The sequence below is a fragment of the Camelus bactrianus genome, chromosome 20 (genome assembly GCF_048773025.1).
Source record: "Camelus bactrianus isolate YW-2024 breed Bactrian camel chromosome 20, ASM4877302v1, whole genome shotgun sequence".
Lineage (NCBI taxonomy): Eukaryota > Metazoa > Chordata > Mammalia > Artiodactyla > Camelidae > Camelus > Camelus bactrianus.
This window is the reverse complement of record NC_133558.1, coordinates 35,585,247-35,609,825: the sequence shown is the minus strand read 5'-3', so window position 1 is coordinate 35,609,825 and position 24,579 is coordinate 35,585,247. Positions and strand designations below refer to the sequence as shown.

Sequence of the window (24,579 nt, the reverse complement as noted above, 5' to 3'; positions counted from 1 at the left end):
TCAATTGCATGTAATAAGCTATAATGGAAAAGAATCTGAAAATATATATATATATATACACACATATGTATCACTGAATCCCTTTGCTGTACACCTGAAACTAACATTGTAAATCAACTACACTTCAATAAAAAATTTCAAAGGCCCCTGCCTCTGTAACCTTCCGTGGCTCCATGAACTAGCGCTTTAACTAACACGTGGAGTCTGCAGCGTTCCTTCTGCCACGTGCTGACCTACTGTCACGTCATACTCTGATGATGCTACTGCCAATGCCAAAATCTGCAATTCTGCCACCCGTGCCATCGCCGCCTGCCGGTGGCCACACCGCGGTGTCCAGGGCCCGCGCTGAGGATGCTAACGCCTCTGCGGGAGCCGCCCGCACCACGCGCACCTCATTCAGTGCTTCATGCATTCAGCGCTTTCCACGCTGCTCAGAGATTTCCCGGAAGACAACTCTTTCCTATCTCCACTTTTACTCCCTGCTGAGGTCCAGTTGGGGGCGCCACCTGAAAGGGAAGCAGCCCGCCACACTCAGGGACCCTCATTTTCTATAAACAAAACCAAAAGGCTCTCATCAGTTTTCCCTCCGGATTTGGGGGTGAGTCTCTCCCTGCAAAGCTCTTCAGGGTCTCTTAAAAACAGTCCTCTGAAAGTGCCAAACTACCAGCTCTCAGATGTAGCTAAATCTGAACGTGAATTCAGTGTCGACTGAGTCTGGGATCCCTGCTGCTTGTCAAGTCAGATAAAGCGCACCGCGCGCGGACATGGGTCAAAGTCACGCCTGTGCGGTTGAGCTGCGCTTTACTGGGAACCACCAGCCACGCATCGGACGCAACCCTTGGTGTCGGAAAAATCAAGTTCCTGACCTTGAGATGCTTGCAGTCCTCTGGCTAAAAGATGAAAGCTCTCAAGATGTCTATAAATCCGCTCTCAGATGAAGACTGGAGCAGCAAATATGAGCTTACTTTGCATTCTCCTGATACCATCTCCTCGGTTCAGCAAGATCAAAAAAATGTGTTTATTATGAAAAAAAAATCACTCTGAGCTATATGAAATATCAGTAAAACTGAAAAATACAATTCAGCCCATGGTATTATTGTTCACATCATAGTGTACAAGCATCATTTATCTTTTGACTTTGAGAATTTTTCTGGCATTAAGTTTACCGAAAAATGTACAAAAGAAACTGTTTAAGTTCTGGTTATGTTTTTATATTGTAAAGCAAAAGTTGGATTAAAATGGTCACTGTTCTTTATTTTAGTCATGTGAATAAAAAAATTAAAATAGAGAAAAAAAAGACTTTACTGATTTGCTGCACAAATTTCCATGTTCACTAATTTCCATGTTCTTCCCCACGTGGAGGGGCCATGAAAGAATCGTTCCACTTTGAATAACATCTGTATTTTTGCAGGAAAAAAAAATGGAGTATATTGTCCACTAGACCACTGCCTCTAAATGTCCTTGCATAATATTATCATAGAATAGTAACTGATCTCCCTGCTGGGTCCATTATTCTTACCTTTACAAACAGTACTGTAATACACGTAAGTATAACTAATATTTGTATATTTCCTTGCTTTAGAAACTTTGTAGAGTAAAAGTATCTGGCCAGCAGGTGTGTAAGTGTCGAAGGTCTCAATAATTATGCTCCATCAATGTTGTACCAAGTTGAGTCCTACCCGTAGTATGAAACAACATGTTTTCTAGAGAAATTCTTACATAAAAAAATAAATGAACCATTGGCAGGGTTACTTTCCCAGGAAAATACATCATGAGCAGGGAAGAAAAATGCCAGATGAAAGTAAGGGACATAAATCTCCTGAACAGGCTAGTTTCTGATTTAAAACTTTTTTCAACCAAACAGCACTGTTAACCATATTTGTGTTCTTCTTTTAAAAATTCTACACACACGTACGCACTCGGATGTCTTCCTAACTTTCTATTTACCTGTGCTTTTCCCTGTCTTACAAATATGCTGCCTTGATAAGTCTAGCGGTTAGTGATATATTTTGTATTTCTTGTATGAGTGACACATTAGATGTGGTCCCAATTTTTTGCACCTCACAATTTAGCCATTTATTCCTATCACTACATCATTCTTGCACTGATGCAATATAATTATTCTCCACTAAGACAAGACTATAATGGCTTTCAGAATGGGAGCTATGTTTTAAAGCCTCTTTTTTTTTTTTAACATTTTTTATTGATTTATAATCAGTTTACAATGTTGTGTCAAATTCCAGTGTTCAGCACAATTTTTCATTCATGGACATATACACACTCATTGTCACATTTTTTTCTCTGTGAGTTATCATAACATTTTGTGTATATTTCCCTGTGCTATACAGTGTAATCTTGTTTATCTATTCTACAATTTTGAAATCCCAGTCTATCCCTTCCCACCCTCCACCCCTCTGGCAACCACAAGTCTGTATTCTCTGTCTATGAGTCTATTTCTATCCTGTATTTACGCTTTGTTTTTGTTTGTTTGTTTGTTTTTGTTTTTGTTTTTTGCTCATATGTGGAATCTAAAGCCTCTTACTTTTGAAATTTTGTCACTCTTCAAGGACAGACAGAACTCAAACTTAAGAGTTTTGAGATGGCTCACTTCCGAAACATTGCTTCTGGCTTGAAATCACGTGGTCCCTCTGCAGAGAACAAACCAGGAAGAGACCCTAAGAAATGTCTTTCCAGACCCTGGAGGTGCCAGAATCAAGGAAGGAAGATTCCACCAGGGCCAGGCTGTTGTGGGATTGCAAAGGAGAGAATTCACTGGAGGTCTCTAAGACCAATGCCTCTCTCTCCCTCCACACGCCATGCAAAGGAGTACGGACAGTCAGGAGGTCTGCAAACTATACCCAGAGGATTCTGAGGCTGGGTGAATGAATGAGTGATGAATAAATGAGCAGCAGATTGAACAACAAAACATACAGGAATTCCCAAACTGAAAGCTGAGGTCGACTAGAAAGACAAAACAGGAATTAAAACATTTTCTTTCCCATATTTGCATTGCACATTCTAAAAGAACTCCCCACTCTCTGGGATAAGCTTATTCATCCATGCTAATCAGTACCCCACAATGACATGATATCCTAGGAAATTATAATAGGTTTGGGAAAGCGATCCTACAAGCTCTCTCATCTGTTCCTAAAATGAGTGTCATCTAGTTAGGATTTAAGAGCATGAAGTGGTCTCTGAATGGCTACCTCCTGGCAGCCACAAGGCCGATTTTGGAGAACGAGGTGGGGTGACATCTTCCCCCAGAAGCCCCCCATGCAGGGAAACACCCACTAACGGAGAAGCAAATTGACGAAAGAACCCTTGAGAAAAAAAAATAAGTTATACGTAAAAGAGAAAAATCAGCAGTTAAACCACAGATACCCTCTCACCATTTTAAAAACTCATCTTATTCTTGTGACGATCAGGCAGCAAAAACCAAGCCCATGACTCTCCAACGTAATCACATCACGAATACAGCAGTCTGTTTGTCATTCCCTGAGGGGAGCCGTACTTGGGAAGTCATTGTAATTCCCTCAGTGAGAACCTAGAAAATATTTCACCGCACGTACAGTGTGTTATAAATGTCACCGTGAAATCACAGCTCAGTTACAGCCTGCTCTCTTCCGTCACCTGCCACCACACAGAGCTGTATCAAAAGATCCACTCAAACAGTGCATCCAAGACTTACATGACCGGCAGACACTGCTTTAATTAGCAGTGGTTTTCAAAGGACTGGATGGCTTCAAGAACTTCATTTGAACCATAGAGTAGAAATCTGGATCCTTGTCAGTTTCACCTTCCTCTTCACCTCCCCTCCCTGGGTTCTAACAGCCACGGCCCTCATTTTTCGGAAAAGAAAAAGAAAAATGGAAATGGTGGCTAGGGTTTTGCCATTCGTGTGCAATCCACTTTTTCCTCAACCTTCGGTGATGCAAAGGGACTAAAATTAGAGTTGCAGAGGGACCAAGATATCTGTGTCAGGCACATTGCAGGGAGCGGCGAGAACATCAAAAGGGAACGAATGCGTGCCAAACAAAACAGCCTAGAAATAACACTGAAAACCCGGTCTCATATTTTCCAAATTTGTATTCCTGATGAAAACACAGCATCCACTTTATATAATATTGTAAGAAAACAGAATGCCTTGTTTTGACGATATCTCAGTATTAACACTAAGGCACTTATGTGCTACTTTCCTCATCTATCCCGTAATTTTCCCCCATGATCCAGTTCTCAAATCTTTGTCATTTCTCAGTGAAAATGTAGAAAATACATGCAATTAATTCAGTTCATGAGTACTGAACTGTGGACTTTCTATATTGCAAAGAAGGTTTAGCCTAATAACAAGGATTTCTATTTCACATTTGGCCAGTGATGACATAAAAACATAAACGATTTCAATGTTTGTATAAACAGGCATTGCTTGGAATGGGAAAGATTTAATAAGGACTCAACCAAAGGATACTTTCAATAGACTTAGACAGTTTTAGAGAGCATAGCAATCTTGGCAAATCCAACGCAACCTCTCACCTTGCAGCTCAGGACACCAAAGTTTAAGTGATTTGTCAAAAGTCATACAAACACCACTTTAACACCAATACTGGTCCCCTAGACTCAGACACAACATGCTTTTCACCACACCAGATGGCTCCTAGGAAGAGGGAAAAGACCCCTTCTTTGGCATAAGAAGTCCTCGTCACCACACACACATGGACACACACCACATCCCCACACACCTGGAAGGCACAGATTATGTTTTGACTTCCACACATGTGTTAGGATGGTCCTCAGAACCCCTGCGTGCACTCACCTGCCCTAACTCATCATTTTCTCGGTCTCACCTCATTCTGCAACGACGCCCATTAAGACTCAGTTCCCACCACTTGGTAATTTCCCACTGACCCCGACCACCCACCACCATCATGGTACCTCGTCTCCCCCACCTTTGTCTTTTATTTCATGCTACAGATGCTTCAGGTATTTTTAACAAGTTGTTACTGGTTCCATAGAGAGAAGGCCAGAGAGAGGTTAGTGTGGGATTATTTCTTACACAGCAGAGATCTAAGAGCAATTGTTGAGCTTTTTCGCTTTAAGCTTCCGAATGATCAGGATTCACGGTTACTCTTTGCGACTATACATCTTCACTTGGGATAAAACCAGAATCTTCTTGTTACTCCTAATGCTTGAGGGATGTTTGAGTTCCTTGGAGAACATATCTGAATCAAGTAACTCTCTAATACCTGGTGCAGACTGATCAATCCTATAGCCCCTTTATTGACTTCCGAGTTTTTATCCCCTTAAGAAATGGGAACATCTTAATTGCTCTTCCAAAAAATTCAGAAGTGACACCGAGTTCAGAAATTCAGGGAATCCTGGTTCTGAGTTCCCACCATTGGCCTTCCAGTTGAGGGATATTTATTAAGGCACTTACCATAAAATCGTGTTCGTTACCACCTATCTATTTTTTGAAAATAATTGTTTCCACAGAGTATGTTGGATGTCAACTTATTACAGAGCTTTGGCCCTCTCTGGAGAAAAGGGAATAATAAATTCAAAATATACTGATGACAATTGGGCCATGCTGGGAGAGGTGCCAAACAGGGGTGTAGAATGCACAGTAAGCACCACAGGCATGCCAGAGAGGCCAGCATCATTCTCAGAGAAGCCCAAATGCCTACCATTCTCCACGGTGGTGCCACCCATAAAAACGACCGAGCCAGAAGCAGAGGGGAGTTAAGGTTCGGGGACAAATTAACTCACATCCTCTACCATCAAAATGATCAGACAAAATGGATATTCAAGGCAACTTCATTAGTAAAATCCAGAACATAGCAAGAGCCACTGGTCCACACTTACAAGTGGCAGAGAAAAGGGAGGAGGTTTCCAAAATAAAGAATCAAATGTAAAAAATAAAGGGCAATATCGTTCATTTGTTTTCATTTTCTTTCATTTTGGTCATCACCAAAGTTAGTTTCTGAAGGATCTAGGGCAATCGATCGTAATGTAAAGAGAGATAAATCCAGTACCTTGCCTCCAGAGATTTACAATCCTAAATTTACCATTTATTTTATTACATGATGGATGCCGTCTTGTCAGGAATTATGTATAGATCAGAAACAGCACTCCAGCCACAGTGAAAATAGTCTCCAGAGAGCACATCGAAAGCATCAGCTCAGCTATGTCAGCACCTACCGAGTCCCTGTCCACAGTGACCCTAGTTAGATACAGCTAGGAAAAGAAATAGGCATTTAGATGCTGGTTTGAAACCTTGAGAGCTTGCAGAGTGAAATCTGAAATTGGCCCCCATACACAGAGGGCAAGGAGAGACTGAAGAAGAGGCAGACACTCTAGATTGGGGGGTGGCAGCTTTAATAAGCAAGAGAACTTACCTATGAGGCTTGTCTTGGGCGTCCGCAAAAGAAACGGACTTCCTCACCTGTCTACCAGTATCTTAAAAGTTTATCTAGAGGCCCTAACTGGGTTCAGTCACGTATACCACCCAGGTGGTCTCAACAACACCTTCTTCTCCCCAGTGTTCATAGCAGACCTATTCACAATAGCCTAGACACTGAAGCAACGAAAGTGAATGTCAACAGACGAATGGATAAAGACAATGTGGTATATTTACACAATGGAATACTACTCAGCCATAAACAAGAATACAATAATGCCATTTGCAGCAACATGGTTAGACCTGGAGATTGTCATAATAAATGAAGTGAGCCAGAAAGAGAAAAGAAAATACCATATGATATTATATGTGGAATCTAAAAAAAAAATGACATAAATGAACTTATTTGCAAAACAGAAACAGACTCACAGTCGTAGAAAACAAACTTATGGTTACTGGAGGGTGGGGTGGTGGGTGAAGGGATAAACTGGGAATTTGGGATTTGCAGATACTTACTACTATATATAAAAGAGATAAATGACAAGGTCCCACTGTATAGCACAGGGAACTATATTCAATGCCTTGTGATAGCCTATAATGAAAAAGAATATGAAAAGGAATATATATACATATAATGTATAACTGAATCACGATCCTGTACACCAGAAATTAACACAACACTGTAAACCAACTATACTTCAATTTTTTTTAATTAAAAAGGAACCAACATCTTCCTCTTAAGGAGGTGGCCAATTTCAAATTTCATCCAGCAAGCTCTCAAGGTTTCAAACCAGCATCTATATTTCTTTTCCTAGCTATATCTAACTAGGGTCACTGGGAACAGGGACTCAGTAGGTGCTGACATAGCTGAGCAAAAAGTTTATACTGCTGATGCTTTTGATGTGCTATCTGGAGATTACTTTCACTGTGGCTGGAGTGCTGTTCATAGAGAGTTTAAGAAACACTAGATTATTAATCTCTAAAGGGCCCCATAGCCTTCAGCACGTTAAAATACACTGCGTCTCCAAGGAGAAATATACTGAACAGTGCATTCCCCACACAGCACTTCATGAATGTTCTTGAGCAGAGACCAGAACCTCTTTTCACAGAGCAGATTGGAAAATCAAGAGTTTCAAAGAACGTATTTCAGAAAACATGATACAAATGGTTATTCAAGACTTACCAGCAAAAAACAAAAGATCCATTCAGCCCCAACACCAGTTATTGTGGAACCAACCAAACTGAGCTCTATTGTTACAAAATCGCTTCCTTCCTCCCTTTACTCCCCACAAATTACCTTCTGTGTAATCTGATTTTGCAGAATCAGGGATGCTTAAAATATTCAAAACCAATATACTGGGTTTTTTTAAGGGGTAGAAATGACCTTCTAAGTCTATGATAAATGATTTTTTTCTTTTCCATTTTTGAAAAATTGGGACAATAGCAACGGAAATTTAGATTGGCGTTGGTAAATTTAGGACATTTTGAAGGGTTTGAGTATCACACTTTTTTCTGATTATCTGCTGATGAAAGGATGTCAAAGAGGAACTTTTAATTGTCACACCCGGGGAATCTGTATTTTTAATCACCAAAGAGCAACAAAATTCAGAGCAAAAAAAGCCAAAGGTACCAATTCACTCACCCGAGCAGGACAGATTCATACTGAATATACGGTAAAGAGTCTTATTTTATTTCTGTCTAGTTCTTTGGGTAGAATAAACTGATGAGTTTTTAAAAATCTGCCAACTGTTGGCTTTCTTCCATATTTGCTGTAGATCTTTATTTTTTTCAAGTAAAGCTAACCATGCCCATTATTTGTGTGATATATACCATAACATTGTTCATGATAAAGATCTTTATGAGAAGTACACATTAGAATTAAACAAGATGCATATTATAACTCAATAATATTATATATATACATATTTCAATATCTGAATGGCAAAATATTTTCTCCTTTTAGACACCATATTTTTACAAACGTTCTAATCTCTCATAAATCAATTTAATAATTTTCAGAACTTAATGAATGCCACAGAAATACAATTTAAATTATATTCAGCAGCCTAGCCAGTCATCTTGTATTACACTGATATTAGCAAGGAACGCAATGCCCAGGAGTTGACGTTTTTTGAGAAGTTTATCCACAAAAACAGCCAAACTGTTTAATGAAAATAATTTCCATTGGAAACTTTCAAAGACATATATTTTCCAGCTCTTTTAGATAGAAATACTGAATATAAGTTAACCATTTTTGATTAAGCAGTGGTATCAAAATTCCTATATCTGAGAGGTGTTTGAGTTACATCCATAGCTCTATTCACCAGGACAGGCAATTGCCCCAAATCCTGAGTTTACTGTGGTCCCTTCCTCCCTGAGAACCATCTCTTCTCAGTGCAGCTGGGATGTTCTCATGCTTTCTGAACTGCCTCCAATTTTCCTCCCATCTTCTGGAAGTTAATCAGAGGCTACCCTTCCTCCTCTCCAGAGTAAAGTTCATGAATTTTGTGTTAGTTCCTCCCTGTAAGGAGAGGATTTCGCTCACTTCTGGATTTAGAGCTGTATTCCAGGTAGAGTCGGGCAGGCAGAATGTCTGACCTCCCAGGCAGTGAAATGTTTATACACAAAGAGACCATTTTCACGTTTGTTCACTTGCCCCGTGTCCACGATGTTTATTTGCAAAACTTCCTGTAAGAGATTGCCAGGAGGCTCCGGGTCCAATTTCAAACTAATTCATAGCAACTCTTGGTCCCTGTTTTTATTTACTCTCTATCTGGTTCCATAAATGTTTTAGAACCACTAAGCCTTTATGGTTAGCACTTCAGAGTTTTCCTTTTACTTTGAAATGCACTTCAGGTTTCTCTTTCTCTATAAATAAACTTTGGGTATGTACTTTCTAAGTAAGTCAGGCCAAAAGCAGTTTGAAAATCACAGGCCAGCCTAAGAACTTCACCTGTATCATGGTTTTTAATGCTTATTCATGACAGCCTTCAAACGGGACATTACCACCCCCCGTCAACAAGCGAGTTTACTGAGACTCAGAAAAGCTTAAACAAAAGCCATCGTCCAACATTGAGGAGCTGTGGAATGAGAATTCTCACCAGACATTTCTGACTCAAAACCTCTGGCCAGTTCAACGGTAACACATGGCTTTTCAAAACAGTCAAAAAGCAAAACAATCAGGGGCCATTACATGTTCAGACAACCACCTAGAACACAGGTCCGCAGTCAATATTCAAAAGGACCTAAATTCTTTAAGGAAAGGTTCTATTTTATCCAATATATTTCTTTATGACCTTGAAATTCTAGTATACTTTAAGAGTTTTCAACCCAACAATGGTTACTTTTTTCTACCTTTCAAGTTTTAATATCATTAATATTGCATAAATCTCAACTTCAGACATCCAAAACGATGTATTCTCACGAGTTTAAGAAGTTCACGGTCTTATGGTCAATATGGTTTTTACTTTTTGCTACTTGCACTGCTATGAAAATTAGCCATGCCGTTCTGATGTTAATGCTGTGGCCACAGTGACTTTACAAACATAATTAGCCTTCTGTACCATCAGGTGGACCCTGATCAACACATTTTAACTTAGATTATAGTATATTTTATATTTGAGCAAACATAGTATATTTCATATTTGAGCAAAAAAATTTTTTCATTGACATTTAATTTCTTAGCATCAAGGTAAAGCTACTTTTACAACTTTTATATCAAAAAAAAATAAAAACTTTTTGGAGAATACACTTTATCCTTACACCAGAAGTTCATTAACTTATCCATTAAACATTTAAACATTCCACAAGAGTTATATTTTCCTTGACACATATTCCTGGCATCCAGGAGAAAACCTGGACTTTGAACACTAGCTGAACTTCCTATCAGTAAAGAAAATAACCTTCCAGTATCGAGGCAACTGCAACCAGGGCTCAAAATAAGTGGATTCTGGTTTTAAAAATGGAGACAAACCCCATCACTTAACCAAATCAAATTTGCCCACATTCTAGTAGTGACATTTTATTAATAACTTTATTACATTGTTTTCAGTAAAGCCCACGGAACTCATTAATTTCAAGGCTGCTGACCAGAAAAATACAGAACGATAGGCTGGTTAATACAACTTTTCCAAAGTATGACGGCTGATTTTTTCACTCCGTCAGTTACATTATAAATCTGTGTTTGCTAGATCTCACAAGTCTTACCGTCAATTTCTCCTCTAAATTCTCGTTTAATAAGCTTCCTTTTTCATGCTTTTCAAATTCCATGTTGAAAGAGAAGAAGAGAGAGAGAGGAACAGAAATGGAGGGATTCAGATTCTGTCTAGAAAATGATTTGACGTGCTTACATGTTAGATATCACAGGACATTCCAAGTTGTGAGAGCCTGGGACGCTATCAGAAAGCCCTGGCGATAATTTCTGGTTAGCTAGTGTTTCCATTTATAGATGTTCAAACCCCATCCATAAACACAGCACTGAAGAGAAGTCAGGCAGCTGGCCTGAGATAATGATAAATGTCACTAGATATAAAAGCAAACTCTTCAACAGGAGACTATCCCAATAGGTTAGGTTCCCTGAACCAACAAAGACGTATGTGACAAAAAGCCACTATCAAAGAATTCATTCATAGCCGTTGGAGCAGAATAAAATATACTCCAGAATATGAACCAATTTTAAAAGTACAAATGTGGGGGGTGGTTATAGCTCAAGCGGCAGAGCACATGCTCGAGGTCCTGGGTTCAATCCCCAACACCTCCTCTAAAAATAAATAAATTAACCTAATTACCTACCCCCTCCCCCCAAAATTTAAAAAACTAAAAAATTTTCAAAAATAAAAATAAAAGTACAAATGTGATGGTCATATAACAAATATAAATGAGCCAGTCTAGTTCTTCCAAATTCTAGATATTTATGCATTATTTCATAGCTCAAGACTTTAAAAAGTCCCTTAAAGGAAAGAGCGAAGAATAACTAATTAAAACTATTCAGATGCATAATACATATATTCAAAGGATGTTGCCAATTTCCTTCCTTGAAAAGTGGGCAAATGATGTTTTGAAACACCATCAAATAAAAATGGTGTTTTCCTTGCCAGAAACTGATTTTATTCTTCACTATTCTGGTTTTCCTACTGGGAACAAAGTTATGACATAGGAGATGAAATTCACTTTTTCCAATGGAATAAATGTTTTCAGAATTCTTTAGAAGTTGTTATATGCCTTGAAGAAAATTCACTGTGTAGCTCCTTGGTAATTTACTCCACTGTTTTTTTTACAGCAAAATGACTACGTGGCTGGCAATAAAAAATAAAATTGGCTTTCATTGTAAGGGAAGACGGATCTCTACAGGCGTATCACCCCTCAGCCTGTTTCAAGCAAACGTCCTTTTCAGACCTGTTTCTGATCTCAACTCAAAATTCCTATCAGTTTTCCCTTCACTTTTTAAGAAAACAGGAAACGTGTGGCGAAGCTGGATCCTTGAGCGTGATTCCTGCTGGTTCTCTGCTGCCCGGCAGGGGCGCTCTAGAGCTCATTCTGCATCAAGACGGCAGGGCTGGGGATTCCAGAAGGGAAGCACTTTAAGAGGAAATAAAGCCACCGAGGCCCGCTTCAGGGTGCGAATTCAGACACCCTCTCTCGGACTCGTGGGCGAAAGGGGCTTCCCTCTTTGGTTCAACTCTGAGTTCCAGAAAGGGAATCACACGCGCTAGTGGTTGTCCCAACACGCTGGAAAATGAAGTCGGACAGGCTTATTAGCATGCGAGACTGGCATGTCTCAAAAGCAAGGCGATAGCTTAAATTTTATGTGAAGGGAACTTCCAAAATCTCTCTAGGAAAAAAAAAAAAAAAAAAAAAAAGACTTGCTACGGCTGCAAAAGGAAACTCAGCTATTGCTAGTTTAACGCCTGACGGTGAAATTCAGGCTCCAGCTGGGAGCGGAGGGGTGAGTGGGATACAGGGCTGACTGGGGAGAGGCTAACAGAGGTAATGAACCAGTGACGGGGGAGGGATGGAAAGTCTAGCTCAACACACATGCACTGAATACCCGTAATGGGTGAAGATTAGGGGCAGGCAGATTTTTTTAAATAATAAATAAAAACAATAACAAAATGAAAAGATACAACTTCTACTTTTGTTTCCTCAACAAACCGGCAGCGTAGGCAGGACGAGGGAGCAGCATGCCTCCCTAGCACTCTTCCTAGCTCTCACCACCAGCTGGGAACTGCTTCAAGACTTGGCTTTCCACATGTTATCATCAATTCTCAAAACCACTTTTAGAAGTTCTACCCGTAGAAGCGGTTCTACCCGCTTCGCCTTAGTGTTTATTACACTTCTAGGTAGATACAATTATTGTCTCCTTTGTTATGAGCAGAACTGTTTTCTCCAAAATTCAAATGACATCCTCACTCTCAGTGTCTCAGAATAAGACTGTATTTAGAGAGAAGGTCTTTCAAGAGGTCATGAAGTTAAGATGAGGTCGTGAGGGTAGGTCCTAATCCAACATGACGAGTGTCTCTCTTAAGAAGAAGAGATTAGGACAAAGATACACATGGAGACCACGTGAAGACAGAGAGAAGACAGCCATCTCCAAGCCAAGGAAATTATACTAGCAATAACAGAGGAATATACTAGCAATATACTAACAATGTACTAGCAATATACTAGCATTATACTGGCAATAACTGAGTTTCCTTTTACAGAACCAACCCCAGAAGAACCAACCCTGCGGACAGCTTGCTCTTGGACTTCTAGCCTCCAGAAATGAGAGGAAATGTATTTTTGTTGTGGAAGTCACCCCACTCTGAGACTTAACAGACTAGCCGCCCTAGCAAACTAATGTACCCATTTTAGAGCTAAAGAAATAAAACACAGCTGCACAGCCACTAGCCAGCTCTCAGGTCCCTGGCCCAAGCGCCTACCCACTGGGCACTTCGGCGCCTCTGAACAAACAGTCTCATCACAGGAAAGGCAGGGCGAGTGGGGAAGTAGCACCAGCCCTGGGCGGTGGGGACTGTCTACTCCATCCATTTACAGAGATGCTCAGTTACCATTTACATATGTTCTGGGGACAGGAGCTTTCCTTAGGTAAAATTACACGCACGCAAAGGCCAGCCCTCGTCCACTTGCTGGTCAAACAGAAGAGATGAGCTACAGCGATCTCCTTCCTGTTGGTCCGTCACAACAAACACAGTCCTCTCTCTCACCAGTATCACATGGCTCCCTTCTCCTGTGGTCCAGAGCTTCCCCAGGGACCATTTTAAACAGCAAACCCTCTGTCCACTCCTTTGCTGGTCTCTTCCCCATAGCTCTTCCCAGCTCTGGTGGTATATTACTTCACATGATATTTTAAGTGGATCCGTGTCTGCTTATTTGCGGTTCATCTCTCCTACTACACTAAAAGCACCAGACAGTGTTTTGTTTTCATCACTTTATCCAGGTACTTAGGACATAGTGAGGACCAGATAAAGGAAAGAACTTGGAAAGGAAAGAGGGCAGGACAGAGAGGAAGGAAAGGAAAAAGCAAAGAAGGGAAGAGGGAGGAAGGGAAGGAGGGGGAGACAGGAGGGAAGTGTATCAAATGGACACGACTTAACAGCATTTAATACATTATTATTTACAAGATCTTTGGTAGAAAACACAGGGATAAAACGCATGTTTATCCAACCCAAATCACACTACAGATGAATGCAGCATTGATTGTTCACTTATCTGAAACAACTAACTATTGAAGGAGAAATAAACTGACTTAGGAAGAAGGAAGAATTGGATTTATTTGCAGATTCTGTCGCTTTCTAGGTGGGTCGCTTTAAGCAAATTAATTCTCAGAGCTTCAGTTTCCTCTCCCTTAAATAAAGGAATGATATCAACCTCTTAAAGTTATTACAAAAATTTAAATGTGGTAACAGGTGTAAAGAATTCAACACAGTGTCTGGCATTAAGCAACTTCTCCATGAAAGTGTGTGCCATTACTTCCCTGGGCTTCATGATATCTAGAAACAAAAGTTAATTTCAAAGACAGTATCAAAGTCTCCTATCAAATCCGACACAAAAATTAACAGAGAGAATGGGAGAAAAATACTTGCAAATCATTCCTCTTATCAGGGACTTGTCCCCAGAATACACAAATAATGCTTTAGAACTCAGCAATAAGAAACAATAAATAGCCCAATTTAAAAGTGGGCAAAGGATTTGAATAGACATCTGTCCGAAGAAGACAACTGAATGGCCAACGAGCACATGGAAAGGTGCTCAACAAAATTGTGATTAGGGAACACAAATCAAAACCACAAGAACTTCACACCCACTAGGATGGCTAAAATCAAAACAGACAACAACACAACACCATGAATGGACCTCAAGGGCAGTACGCTAAGTGACACAGCAGACAGAGAAATGCAAATACTGTACAATCTCACTCAAATGTGGAATCTAAAAGAAAACAGACAACTTGAAGATCAGAGTTCTGGTTACTAGAGGCAGAGGATGGGGTGGGGAAATTGGAGGAAGATGGTCAAAAGATACAAACTTCCAGTTCTAAGATAAATAAGTAATGTAAACATGATTTCAATAGCTACCGCTGCTATAGGGTATATATGAAATTTGTTAAGAGCATTTCCTAAGAATTCCTATCACGATTTTTTTTTTGCTATTTCTTTTCATTGTGTCTATATGAGATGATGAACGTTAACTAAACTCACTGTGGTCATCATTTCCCAATAGATGTAAATCAGACCATTATGCTGTACACTTGAAACTTACACAGCGCTGCATGTCGATTACACCTCAATGAAACTGGAAGGAAAAAACATTGCTAGGTCACAAAAACAAAAAATAAAAACCCACCAGACAGCAACAAGCAAGGATGTGGGTAACTGGGACCCTCGTATGTTGCTGGTGGGATTGTAGTGTGGGACAGTGTGTTTCCTGCGGTACTGAAGAGCCGGATGCAAACCTGGCTAGACCCAGCCCTGAGAACCGATCACATTCAAACAGCGAACTTTTGACCTGTGGGTGTTGCTTTCAGTTCAAGATTTACACCTGTGTCTCTAGGAGGCTCTATCTGAAAGTCAAATAGTGATTTGCGGTGGAGAGTAAGGGGCGGGGGAGGGGAGCGGTGCTGACATGAGGAGTAAAATGCAGAGCGAGCGTAGTTCTCGGAATCCTCTGGTTTTCCCAGCACCCCTGCCTGGGTCAGTGCATCAACCTCTCCGGCAGCGGTTGTCAACGCTTATGCTAAAAAATCCCTCTGACTTCTCCCATCTGTCTGTGCCTCCTTCAGGTGGGCAAAGACCCGAAGACTTTAACCTCCCACCATCACCATTTTTAAGATCCCTTTCGGCTTCTGCAGGCCAGAGGTGCAGGGTAATCAGAGCAGCAGTACCTGCCCACAGCTTGTGACAAGACACTGTCTACAGAGGAGTTTCTTAAAGTTGAATTTGTCGCTATGTAATAAACATTTTTTTTTGTGAGTAGAAGTTGCCAAGTGGACACAAAAGCCAACCCCAAAATATCAGTCTATGATAATTAAGATAATGACAGCATAACAAATTTGTACCTTTGTAACCATCACTCTCCAAGGGAACATAAAACTTCGCTACTGCAAGATGGTATTTTTTACTTCTTCTGATACTATTGGCTCCCTTACTTTGGTTCTAGGCCATATTTTTTAAAGGACTATAGATGAGACATGTAAGGAAGGGAATATGTTCTTTATAAAGTCACCTTTGGTGGTAGAGCATTTATTTTGAGCATTAGAAAGTATTTCAATTAAGTGAGAGCTGGGAGAATTTTGAAAAGTGTTGTCTTTTTTAATGTGTGCATTCCAAAAAAAATGCAATTCTTTTATCAAAACATATTGAAAAGTAAAATGTGAGGTTTACAGAAAAACACAAGTGCTATTAACACTAATGAAAGCAGTGATTCTGATATGAGGTTAAATCCTTAGTTTCTGAGTCTATAACTTACCAGCTGATTAAAGTCAGTCCGGGATCCAAGTCTAGCAAGTTCCATTTTCTCAACTATTCTATACTCGACACCTACAGCTTTCAAGGGACTTGTGACATATCTTCTCTTGTGCATGGTGACATCCACAGGGGTGGTGAGAGGAACAAGGTTTTGCCCTTGCATTTGGTAACAGGCCCTTTGAATAGGAGATTCACTTCCTAATAGTCTCTCTCTCTCTTACACACACACGCACACACACACCATTGTTATCTCAAGAGTGAGGACAACAGCCAAGTTAAACTAACAAAACTTAAGGGGAAAGGATTCCAAAATTGAAGGCTCTATTTTTCTGAGTATCAGAATCCCAATGTGTGTTTCCAACGTCAGAAAGGAATCCTAGATTGAAGTTTTCCTGTGTCTTTGCAGCTTAATCAAAGCAACGAGATTTTTACACTGGAGCTCCCTCCTCCGCTACACCCAGCAGCTTAGCCATTGTGGTTGCGTCGACATGACAGATCGCTTTGCCCCCAAAGTAACAGCCCTGCGCCCTTTGAGACAGCGCACAGCCCGGGATACACTTCAACTTTATCGGTTGAAATGGAAACATGTTCCAAAGCAGTCTACAGAAAGAATGCTTACCTTTCAGCTGACTTGGAAGCAGCCTGCAGGACGGTAATTCAACAGGGAGGTCACCGGCCACATTCCCAGAGCAGCTGACCCTGTCAGTCTTTGGGAAATACTGTTTACTCTGTAACTAATGCTGGCTACCAGGCACAAGATCCAGAAACTGAATTCACAAAGAGTTAGGCGTAAACCTCATCCCCACTGGGACCTCTTCGTGGAAACAGTAGTCGCTGAGATTCCCCAGATAGTTTCTTTATGAGAATGTCTTAGCGGTGGTGGAGATTTGGAGTCAAGGGTTGAAAAGTTTGGCAAAATAGCCAGTCATGTCCTTTTTAGTGTACGAATGAATATTCTTCAAGCTTCCCTAAGGACATCAGTGGTAGGTGAGTAAAAGGTTACTGAAAATGCGATTCCTCTTCTATCTATTTTGATTGGATTTTCTTTTAAATGATAGTAAGATTGAAAGTCCTCCTGAAATGAAACGCCAGCTGTTCCAGAGAAGGCGAGTCAGAATTATGCAATAGGCAGCCCCGGGGCGGACTGAACCACCCCACAGTCGGGCCGGTCATTTGCCCTGGGATCCGGCCACCAGGAAACACCCAGAGGGACAGACTGTTGGTTCACAAACTGGCCCGGGCACGGAGGTCAAGGAGAGACGGGAGAGAGAGAGGCAGACGCTCCAGGTTGGGAGACGGCAGGTTAACAAGCCAGGGAACTTACAAACGGGCCTTGTCTTGGGCGACCAGAAGACACGGAGATCTCCATATCGCCCTCCAGAATCTAAAAAGTTTACTGAGAGGCCTGGCAGGGTTCCATCAGGTGCTTGGACCCCATGGGCTCCTCCACTCAGCGCTCTCCCAACGCTGCGCCCCCGCAGTGGCCGCAGGTGGGGACGCGCAGGCCGAGTGCACATTTCAAGGAGGGGAAGGGGCAGGGCCACCAATTTCCCGCGTCCCGCTCCGGGGTCAACGGGCAGCCGTGTCCTCTCCGTGACCTGCCCTGCACCCTCCTCATCTCCCACAAACTGTTTCCCTAATTGCTCTCAACAGAAGCACATCCATGCTACCCCAAAGACCACTGATTTCACACCCAGCCTGCACACAGGGTTGTCCAACTTGACCGTTTTCCAGTTGGCTTTGTCATCCCATCCAGTATACCCTCCCCCCTGCCTTCTGTAACATATGATGTATTTTTTGAGAGACAGCATCACAATCTTCTTTGTGTCATTTGGGATTATTCACATCATTGCCCTCTTCCACTCTTTCCGACAATGAAATTGATCTAGGTTGACGGTTTCTAAGCGCATATTCGTGCGAAATGCAGTGTTGTTTTAGGATATCATTTCCTTCTTTCCCATCTACTTCAATGATTTAACAATCACAGATGGAGCGTCCCGCCCACACCACCGTGCTGGTGCCGACAGCCTCCTGTCGGGAGCTTCAGGGGAGTGCACAGAATCGTGCACACCAATACACCAGGCACGCGGAATGTGATTTGAGCGCTAAATTAGGAGCCCAAATGATGTGCTTTGAGAGCCAAAGAAGGAGAGGGCCACTCTGGCTAGGGACTTGGAGGTGATTTTCTTCAGATGTTGGATCTGAGCTGGGTCATCCTAGTCTTTGCTACTGAAACAGAGCAGGACCCTATGGGGCCTTCCCAGAACAGACCCCACCCCACCATGTTCTCCACCTGCCTCTTGTCTGTAGAAAAACTTTAGTCAAAGATTAAGTTTAATCAGAGAAATAAGAAAATATAGAAACAAAGGGAAATAGTAGAGTTAAAAATAATAATAACAGTTTAGTCATTTAAGCAAACTCAAGGACCTTTAGTTCCTCCTCAAGGGCTATCGATAATATTCTGGGCCACGTCCTTTGAGCCGTTTTGCAGATACTGAAACGCCCAGCAGGTGGAAGAAATGAACTACATGATGGCCAGACTGCAGCCATCACATAAGCGGCCACGATTCCAGGAACTGGCCTTCAAGAAACGGGAACAAACCGACCCTGCAACTAACAGTAACTGTACTTGAAACAATCAAGATGACACTGATCAGACCACCGCATGACCAATTTCAGGATGACCAGCAGAGCTGACTGTGCGTCTCTGCGTGCAGCCCCCTCCCTCTGCCTGTGCACCCCTGAAACTCCCCTCTAAAAGCTCTTGCCCACTAATTGTCAGGTGGCAGGGGAGTGGCCTTTGGAGTAGGAGCCCTCTCCCCATCCCCCGATGCTGGCCTCCAGAATGAAGGAGACGTTCCTTTCTGCCAACACGTGCCTCTCTTTGTAACGGCTTTCCAGCGGCAGGACCCGCCTTTTGGCAACACTACTTAATGTGGTCTCTAGACAGCATCATTGACCTCACGTGGGCGTTGGTTAAAATTTCAAAATCTTGGGTGCCAACCCAGACCTAGAGAGTCAAATTCAGTGCTTTAACAAGAACTACAGGTGATTCCTATGGGCAGTAAAGTTTGAGACGCACTGATTTAACTACTTTTAGAATTGATGGAGCTAGCAGACGGGTCAGGTGTAAAATAACAGAGCCCAGAACATGGACAGTGAGCTGGAGGAAAGGCAGGTAGGAGTGGAGGATTTATAAAGCAGTTAGGAGGATTTATGTCTGCTACCTAACAATAATAAAACACACACACACACACACACACACACACACACACCCCCTAGGATGGCTAAACAAAGCCAGCGACTCTGCTGAATGCTGAATGTAATGCTATCTCATGTAATGCTCTCGACAACCCAGTGAGGGCGCTGCACCATGTTACAGATGAGGAAGCTGAGACTTCCCGGGTTAAGGAATTTCTCAGGTCCACACAGATTGAAAAGAGCAGAGGCAGGCTTAGTCCTAAGCCAGAGCTCTTCGCCACTGTCTGCTGTAAGCCTTGGGTTCTCTGGACCGGGAATAAATCCCAGTCCAACATCTCCCTGATAAATGTTCCCCTAGAGAGTAACCAGAGGGCCTGCATCCTGCAGGTGGAGCATCCAAGGCAGCCCACATTCTATTCCTCCTTCTTTCCTTCTTTCTTAAACTCTTGTACCTGATAGAACCAGGAATGAAGACTGACGACATGGTTTTGATGACTGAGGTAATTTTTTCTTTTTTAGGTATTCAAATTCTTTTGGGGGGGTAATTACTTTTTTAATCTAACTTTAAAAATTTTTTAACAGCTAACTTCATCTACACCATAAAAAAAAAATTGGAGACAACAAAGGCATACATAAAAGAACATTTAAATTTTCTCTAAAGTCACAACTCAATTACACCATAGTGAATATCATAGTATATTTCTTTCCTGGTTTCTTTAAAAATGTATTTATAAGTTTTAATGTGATTAGAAACTGCAACCTGTATTTTTATTGAGTAATACGTTATGAAAAATGTCTCCCATCGGTAATGCTTTTATCCACGAGCATTTCAAATGGTTGGGTAGTGGCAAACATAATCTTTGTCTGACCGAGAGTCAGAGACAAGAGGTCAGAGAATGGCACTGGGGAGGAGGACTGCCCAGGTGCACTCCTTCATCATTTTAAATGTGATATTAGTCCAAGTAAGTTTGCTTAAAATAATAAATAACTGTATGTTAGAAGCAAATGAAATTATCGAATTTCCCAAAAATAAGAAAAACAGGATTAGAAAAAAACAATGTAATTCTATGGCCACAAATGAGCCACGCATGTTACTTATGACACACAGTGGATCAACCAGAGCTCTAGATAAAAACTCTGCTGTTTTTTTTAAAAAAATACATCAATTATTATATTTACTAGAATAATATTTTAGTAATAATGCATAACCATTTTGGATATTTTTTAAATATGCAAAAGGAAAGGCATCTTGTATACTTATACTCAATTTCAGATAACAGAAACAGACTGGAGAAAAATAATAATAATATGAATAATATATTATAAAGACATGAAAATATCTCAGGCTATTCAGCCAGGCCTCCTGAGGGTTAGAACCAGAAATGACAAAGTTATTAGAAATAAGTTTTTCTCTGGGGTCTCACGATCTCTTACTTTTTCTGCTTTCTTCTGTACATCTGCTTTCTTATTTTTCTGAAAATCTGCTTTCTTTGTACAAGTGAGGCAAGGCGCCTGCACCTGTGGTCCAAAATTTGCATGTCCCTCAGTCCAAGACACGCATACAGACTGACTTGCTTTCTCTGAATTCCCAATTCTAAATTCCCAGAAGAGAAAAATCCAGTTTCCCCAGCTTGAGTCAGATGACCATCATAAACCAATCTGGTTTGGGCAGTGGAACATGGAGCAGGAAGGAGCCAGGTTCTCAGCCCCAAAGAGTCGAGGAGATGTAAGCAAAGGGGTTGGCTAAAATTTAGAAAAACCAAAACCAACAAACAAAAAATACAACCACTGTTAATATTTCGGTGGATTTTCTTTGAGTCTTTTTTCTATTCTTAGAGTTAATAATATTTCCTTTCAGTCTTTTTCACACTATGGTATCCGTTAGTTGTGATAATGATGTATAAATTTTACATCTAAATAAAAATATAAATAAAATAAAGAATAAGTAAAATTTTAATATAAGAATTTTTTATCTTACTATAAAATCTTGAAAAACATTTCATGTCAGCAAATAAAGCTCCAGTTAGCAAATATGCCACTTTTCACTCACCATCCCCATGCTGTTGGAAACCTAGGTTGTTTCCAATTTTCCATGATTTCAAACAAATCTGAAATGAGCACCTCGGTGTGCTGAAAGCTATTTCTCTATTTTGAATGATCCCATTAAAGTTGACTTCCAGGTGCTGAGTTTTGCCAGATTAAAGGAAACAAACATGATGCCAAATCTCAATAGACATTGCTAAATTCCTTTCCTGAAGGGTTGCCTGAGTGCACTTTCGTATACCCTCCCCGGCATAAAGTGTGATCGTATTTTTTAATTTGCTGTAGTGGAAACTCAAAGTAGACGTAACACTCACTGACATTCTTAAGGCAATAGGAGAGCAAACATGGTTTCTTCTATGATTGTTGAGACATAACCACCAGACATCGACCAGTTAGCATCAAGCCTCCTTTGGTATCCAGGACAACATGCTCTTCCTCCTCCATATCAACCCACCCTTCATCCATCCAGTACTGATGGAGCACTTAGCTGCCAAGCACTGTGCAAAACTGGGAGGTAAACAGAGATGGACACATGGTGCTTGTCCCTAAGGGGATTGTTATGCCAAGGATGAGAAAGGTAACAGTCTTTACGGCAGTAGACACAGAGAAGGACCGCTGCCTTCTCCTCAGGGCTGCCCTGCAGAGCTCTGGAAACCCTGGTGGTGCTCACCCAGTGAGTGGGTCCTTTGGCTGGCTCTGGTCCAGATCTGCACCGCAGGGAAATCTAAGGAGTGGCCCCCAAAGCCCAGGCCCGCCAAGCACCCACAAAAGCTACGCTCAATAGAAGACTGTCATGGTAATGCTCTCCCCATCTCTCTCTCTCTGACTACAATTTATTAATTAAAATGTTGCTCCCAATTTGAGAAGTTCATCGCGGCATAATTTAGAATTAATACACGGAGGCAGTCATGTACAGTGTATGCACTTCCCAAGTTAGACAGGGGTTTAATGTCCCCACATACAACCAAGCCTCGGTGATTATTCGAGTACCAGCTGTGCTCCGATCTGGAACGTGCGAGGAGTGTTGTTAATTATCATTACCCAGAGAAAAATAATTAGTTCCTTTGTAGGGAGAACAAAAAAAAAAGAAAGTTGCTATTTCCATTTTAATTTCAACTGCCAAGGTTGATAAAACTCAAAATTGGTCTATTTTGTGAAAAGCATAAACTCATTAGCGTAGCATTAGCAGACTGCATGTCACTCTTCGTGTCCGCAAATTAATTGGTACCCTATTCACTGGATGATTGATGCCATGCCTTTTGGGGGCACGACGTAACCACCAAATCAGGAAGGAAGAAGGGGGATGTGAACAGCCTTGAAGAGGATACTGCCCGCCAGCTTTTCTCAAGATTTCAGAACATTGGAAAAATGTCTTCTCTCCCATTTTCCTCTTCTTCAATCATGATAAATTGACCTTCATTCTCCTCCACTCCTTGCAGATGAATTTCAGATCAGAGTAACATAACAGAGTATTCATGAGCCTAACAGAAGAATTCAGATCCATCGTAGCTCTCTTCTCGAAAGCCATCAGGCGTGAGGACCCACATGTCCACCTGGGCGGGGGGAGGGGGGCAGTGTCACACGGCCGATGGGGGCGCTATCATTTGTTTGGAACAAGTGACGACATCATATGATATTTGTCTTTCTCTATCTGACTTACTTCACTTAATATTCTTGTCTCTGATACTAATTTGTCACTTGGTCCCTCTAAGGACCTACTTGTTCGTTAAAACAAGTGAACTAGACAAAATAATGTTTCTTTTCTTTCTGTTACAGAAATCTAATTCTCCCATAGTCATATGGTCAATAAATTGCACTCACCCTCTGGCAAAACATAACGCAGAGAGTCTTCACACCTTAGGCTACTACCAGCTAGCCTACTGGCCACAGCCCCTAAAGCACACATAGGGTCCCACGCCCTGGCATCCTTTTTTTTTATTCAAGTGTTATATTCTTTTTCATTATAGACTATTAAAAGATATTGAATATAGTTCCCTGTGCTGTACAGTGGGACCTTATTGTTTATCTGTTTTATGTATAGTAATTTGTATCTGCAAATCCCGAACTCCCAATTTATCGCTTCTCACCCTCTTCCCCTTGTAACCATACATTTGTTTTCTATGTCTATAAGTCTGTTTGTATTTTGTAAACAAGTTCATTTGTATTATTTTTTAGATTCCACATAAAAATGATAACATATGATATTTTTCTTTCTCTGTCTGACTTACCTTACTTAGTACGATAATCTCCAGGTCCATCTATGTTGCTGGAAATGGCATTATTTTATTTCTTTTTCATGGCTAAGTAGTATTCCATTTTGTGTGTGTGTGCATGTGTGTATGTATACCACATCTTTATCCAGTCATCTGTTGATGGCCATTTAGGTGTTTCCAGGTATTGACTGTTGTAAATAGTGCTGCTGTGAGCATTGGGGTGCATGTGTCTTTTCGAATTAGAGTTTTCTCGGGATATATGCCCAGGAGTGGGATTGCTGGATCATACGGTAACTCTAGTTCTAGTTTTTTAAGGAATCTCCACACTGTTTTTCAAGGCATGCTTTTTTCATGAGAAGTTAGAGGTTTAAAGTTGCACAGTTTTCTTAGACCAGTAGCACTTCTGGATAAAACCTTTTATCAAGACCCCAAGACTCTTCATCATAATAAACAAGGCCCCTTTCCCCTGCAGGTCTCAGTAGTGACTACACACTGGTGACATACACGGCTCCACCTTGAAGGTCAGTGATAAGTCATCACATAGACAGAGCTGATGACATTAAGACAGAGCTGATGACATTAGAGATAGTCCCTAAAAGACTGTCTGTGGGCCAAGGAGGTTAGATGGGTTAGCAAAAGCCAACTAGACACCATGCCTGAAGACTTGTGGTTTTCTTTTGCTCTTTTTGTCCTAAGCTGCTGAGGGAGTTTTTTTTAGACTCTGATATCCATCAGACAATCATTCTGCAAGGCCCAAAAATTGTAC

The 24,579-nt window shown here is 41.1% G+C and overlaps 1 protein-coding gene across 18 annotated transcripts in view; it reads right to left on the bottom strand.

Annotated features, from left to right (window-relative positions):
* MLIP (muscular LMNA interacting protein) overlaps positions 1 to 17,440 on the bottom strand; it is a 206,378-nt gene extending 188,938 nt beyond the window's left edge. For 17 of the 18 annotated variants that reach the window (XM_074348925.1, XM_074348927.1, XM_074348930.1 and 14 more), the window contains exon 1: positions 10,598 to 10,734. In XM_074348925.1, the coding sequence (XP_074205026.1) occupies positions 10,598 to 10,660 (63 nt within the window). In that variant the 5' untranslated portion in view covers positions 10,661 to 10,734. Of the gene's footprint in view, positions 1 to 10,597; positions 10,735 to 16,975 lie in introns of those variants that run through there. The other variant, XM_074348941.1, reaches the window with a different exon arrangement.
* Between the last annotated feature and the right edge of the window lie 7,139 nt (positions 17,441 to 24,579).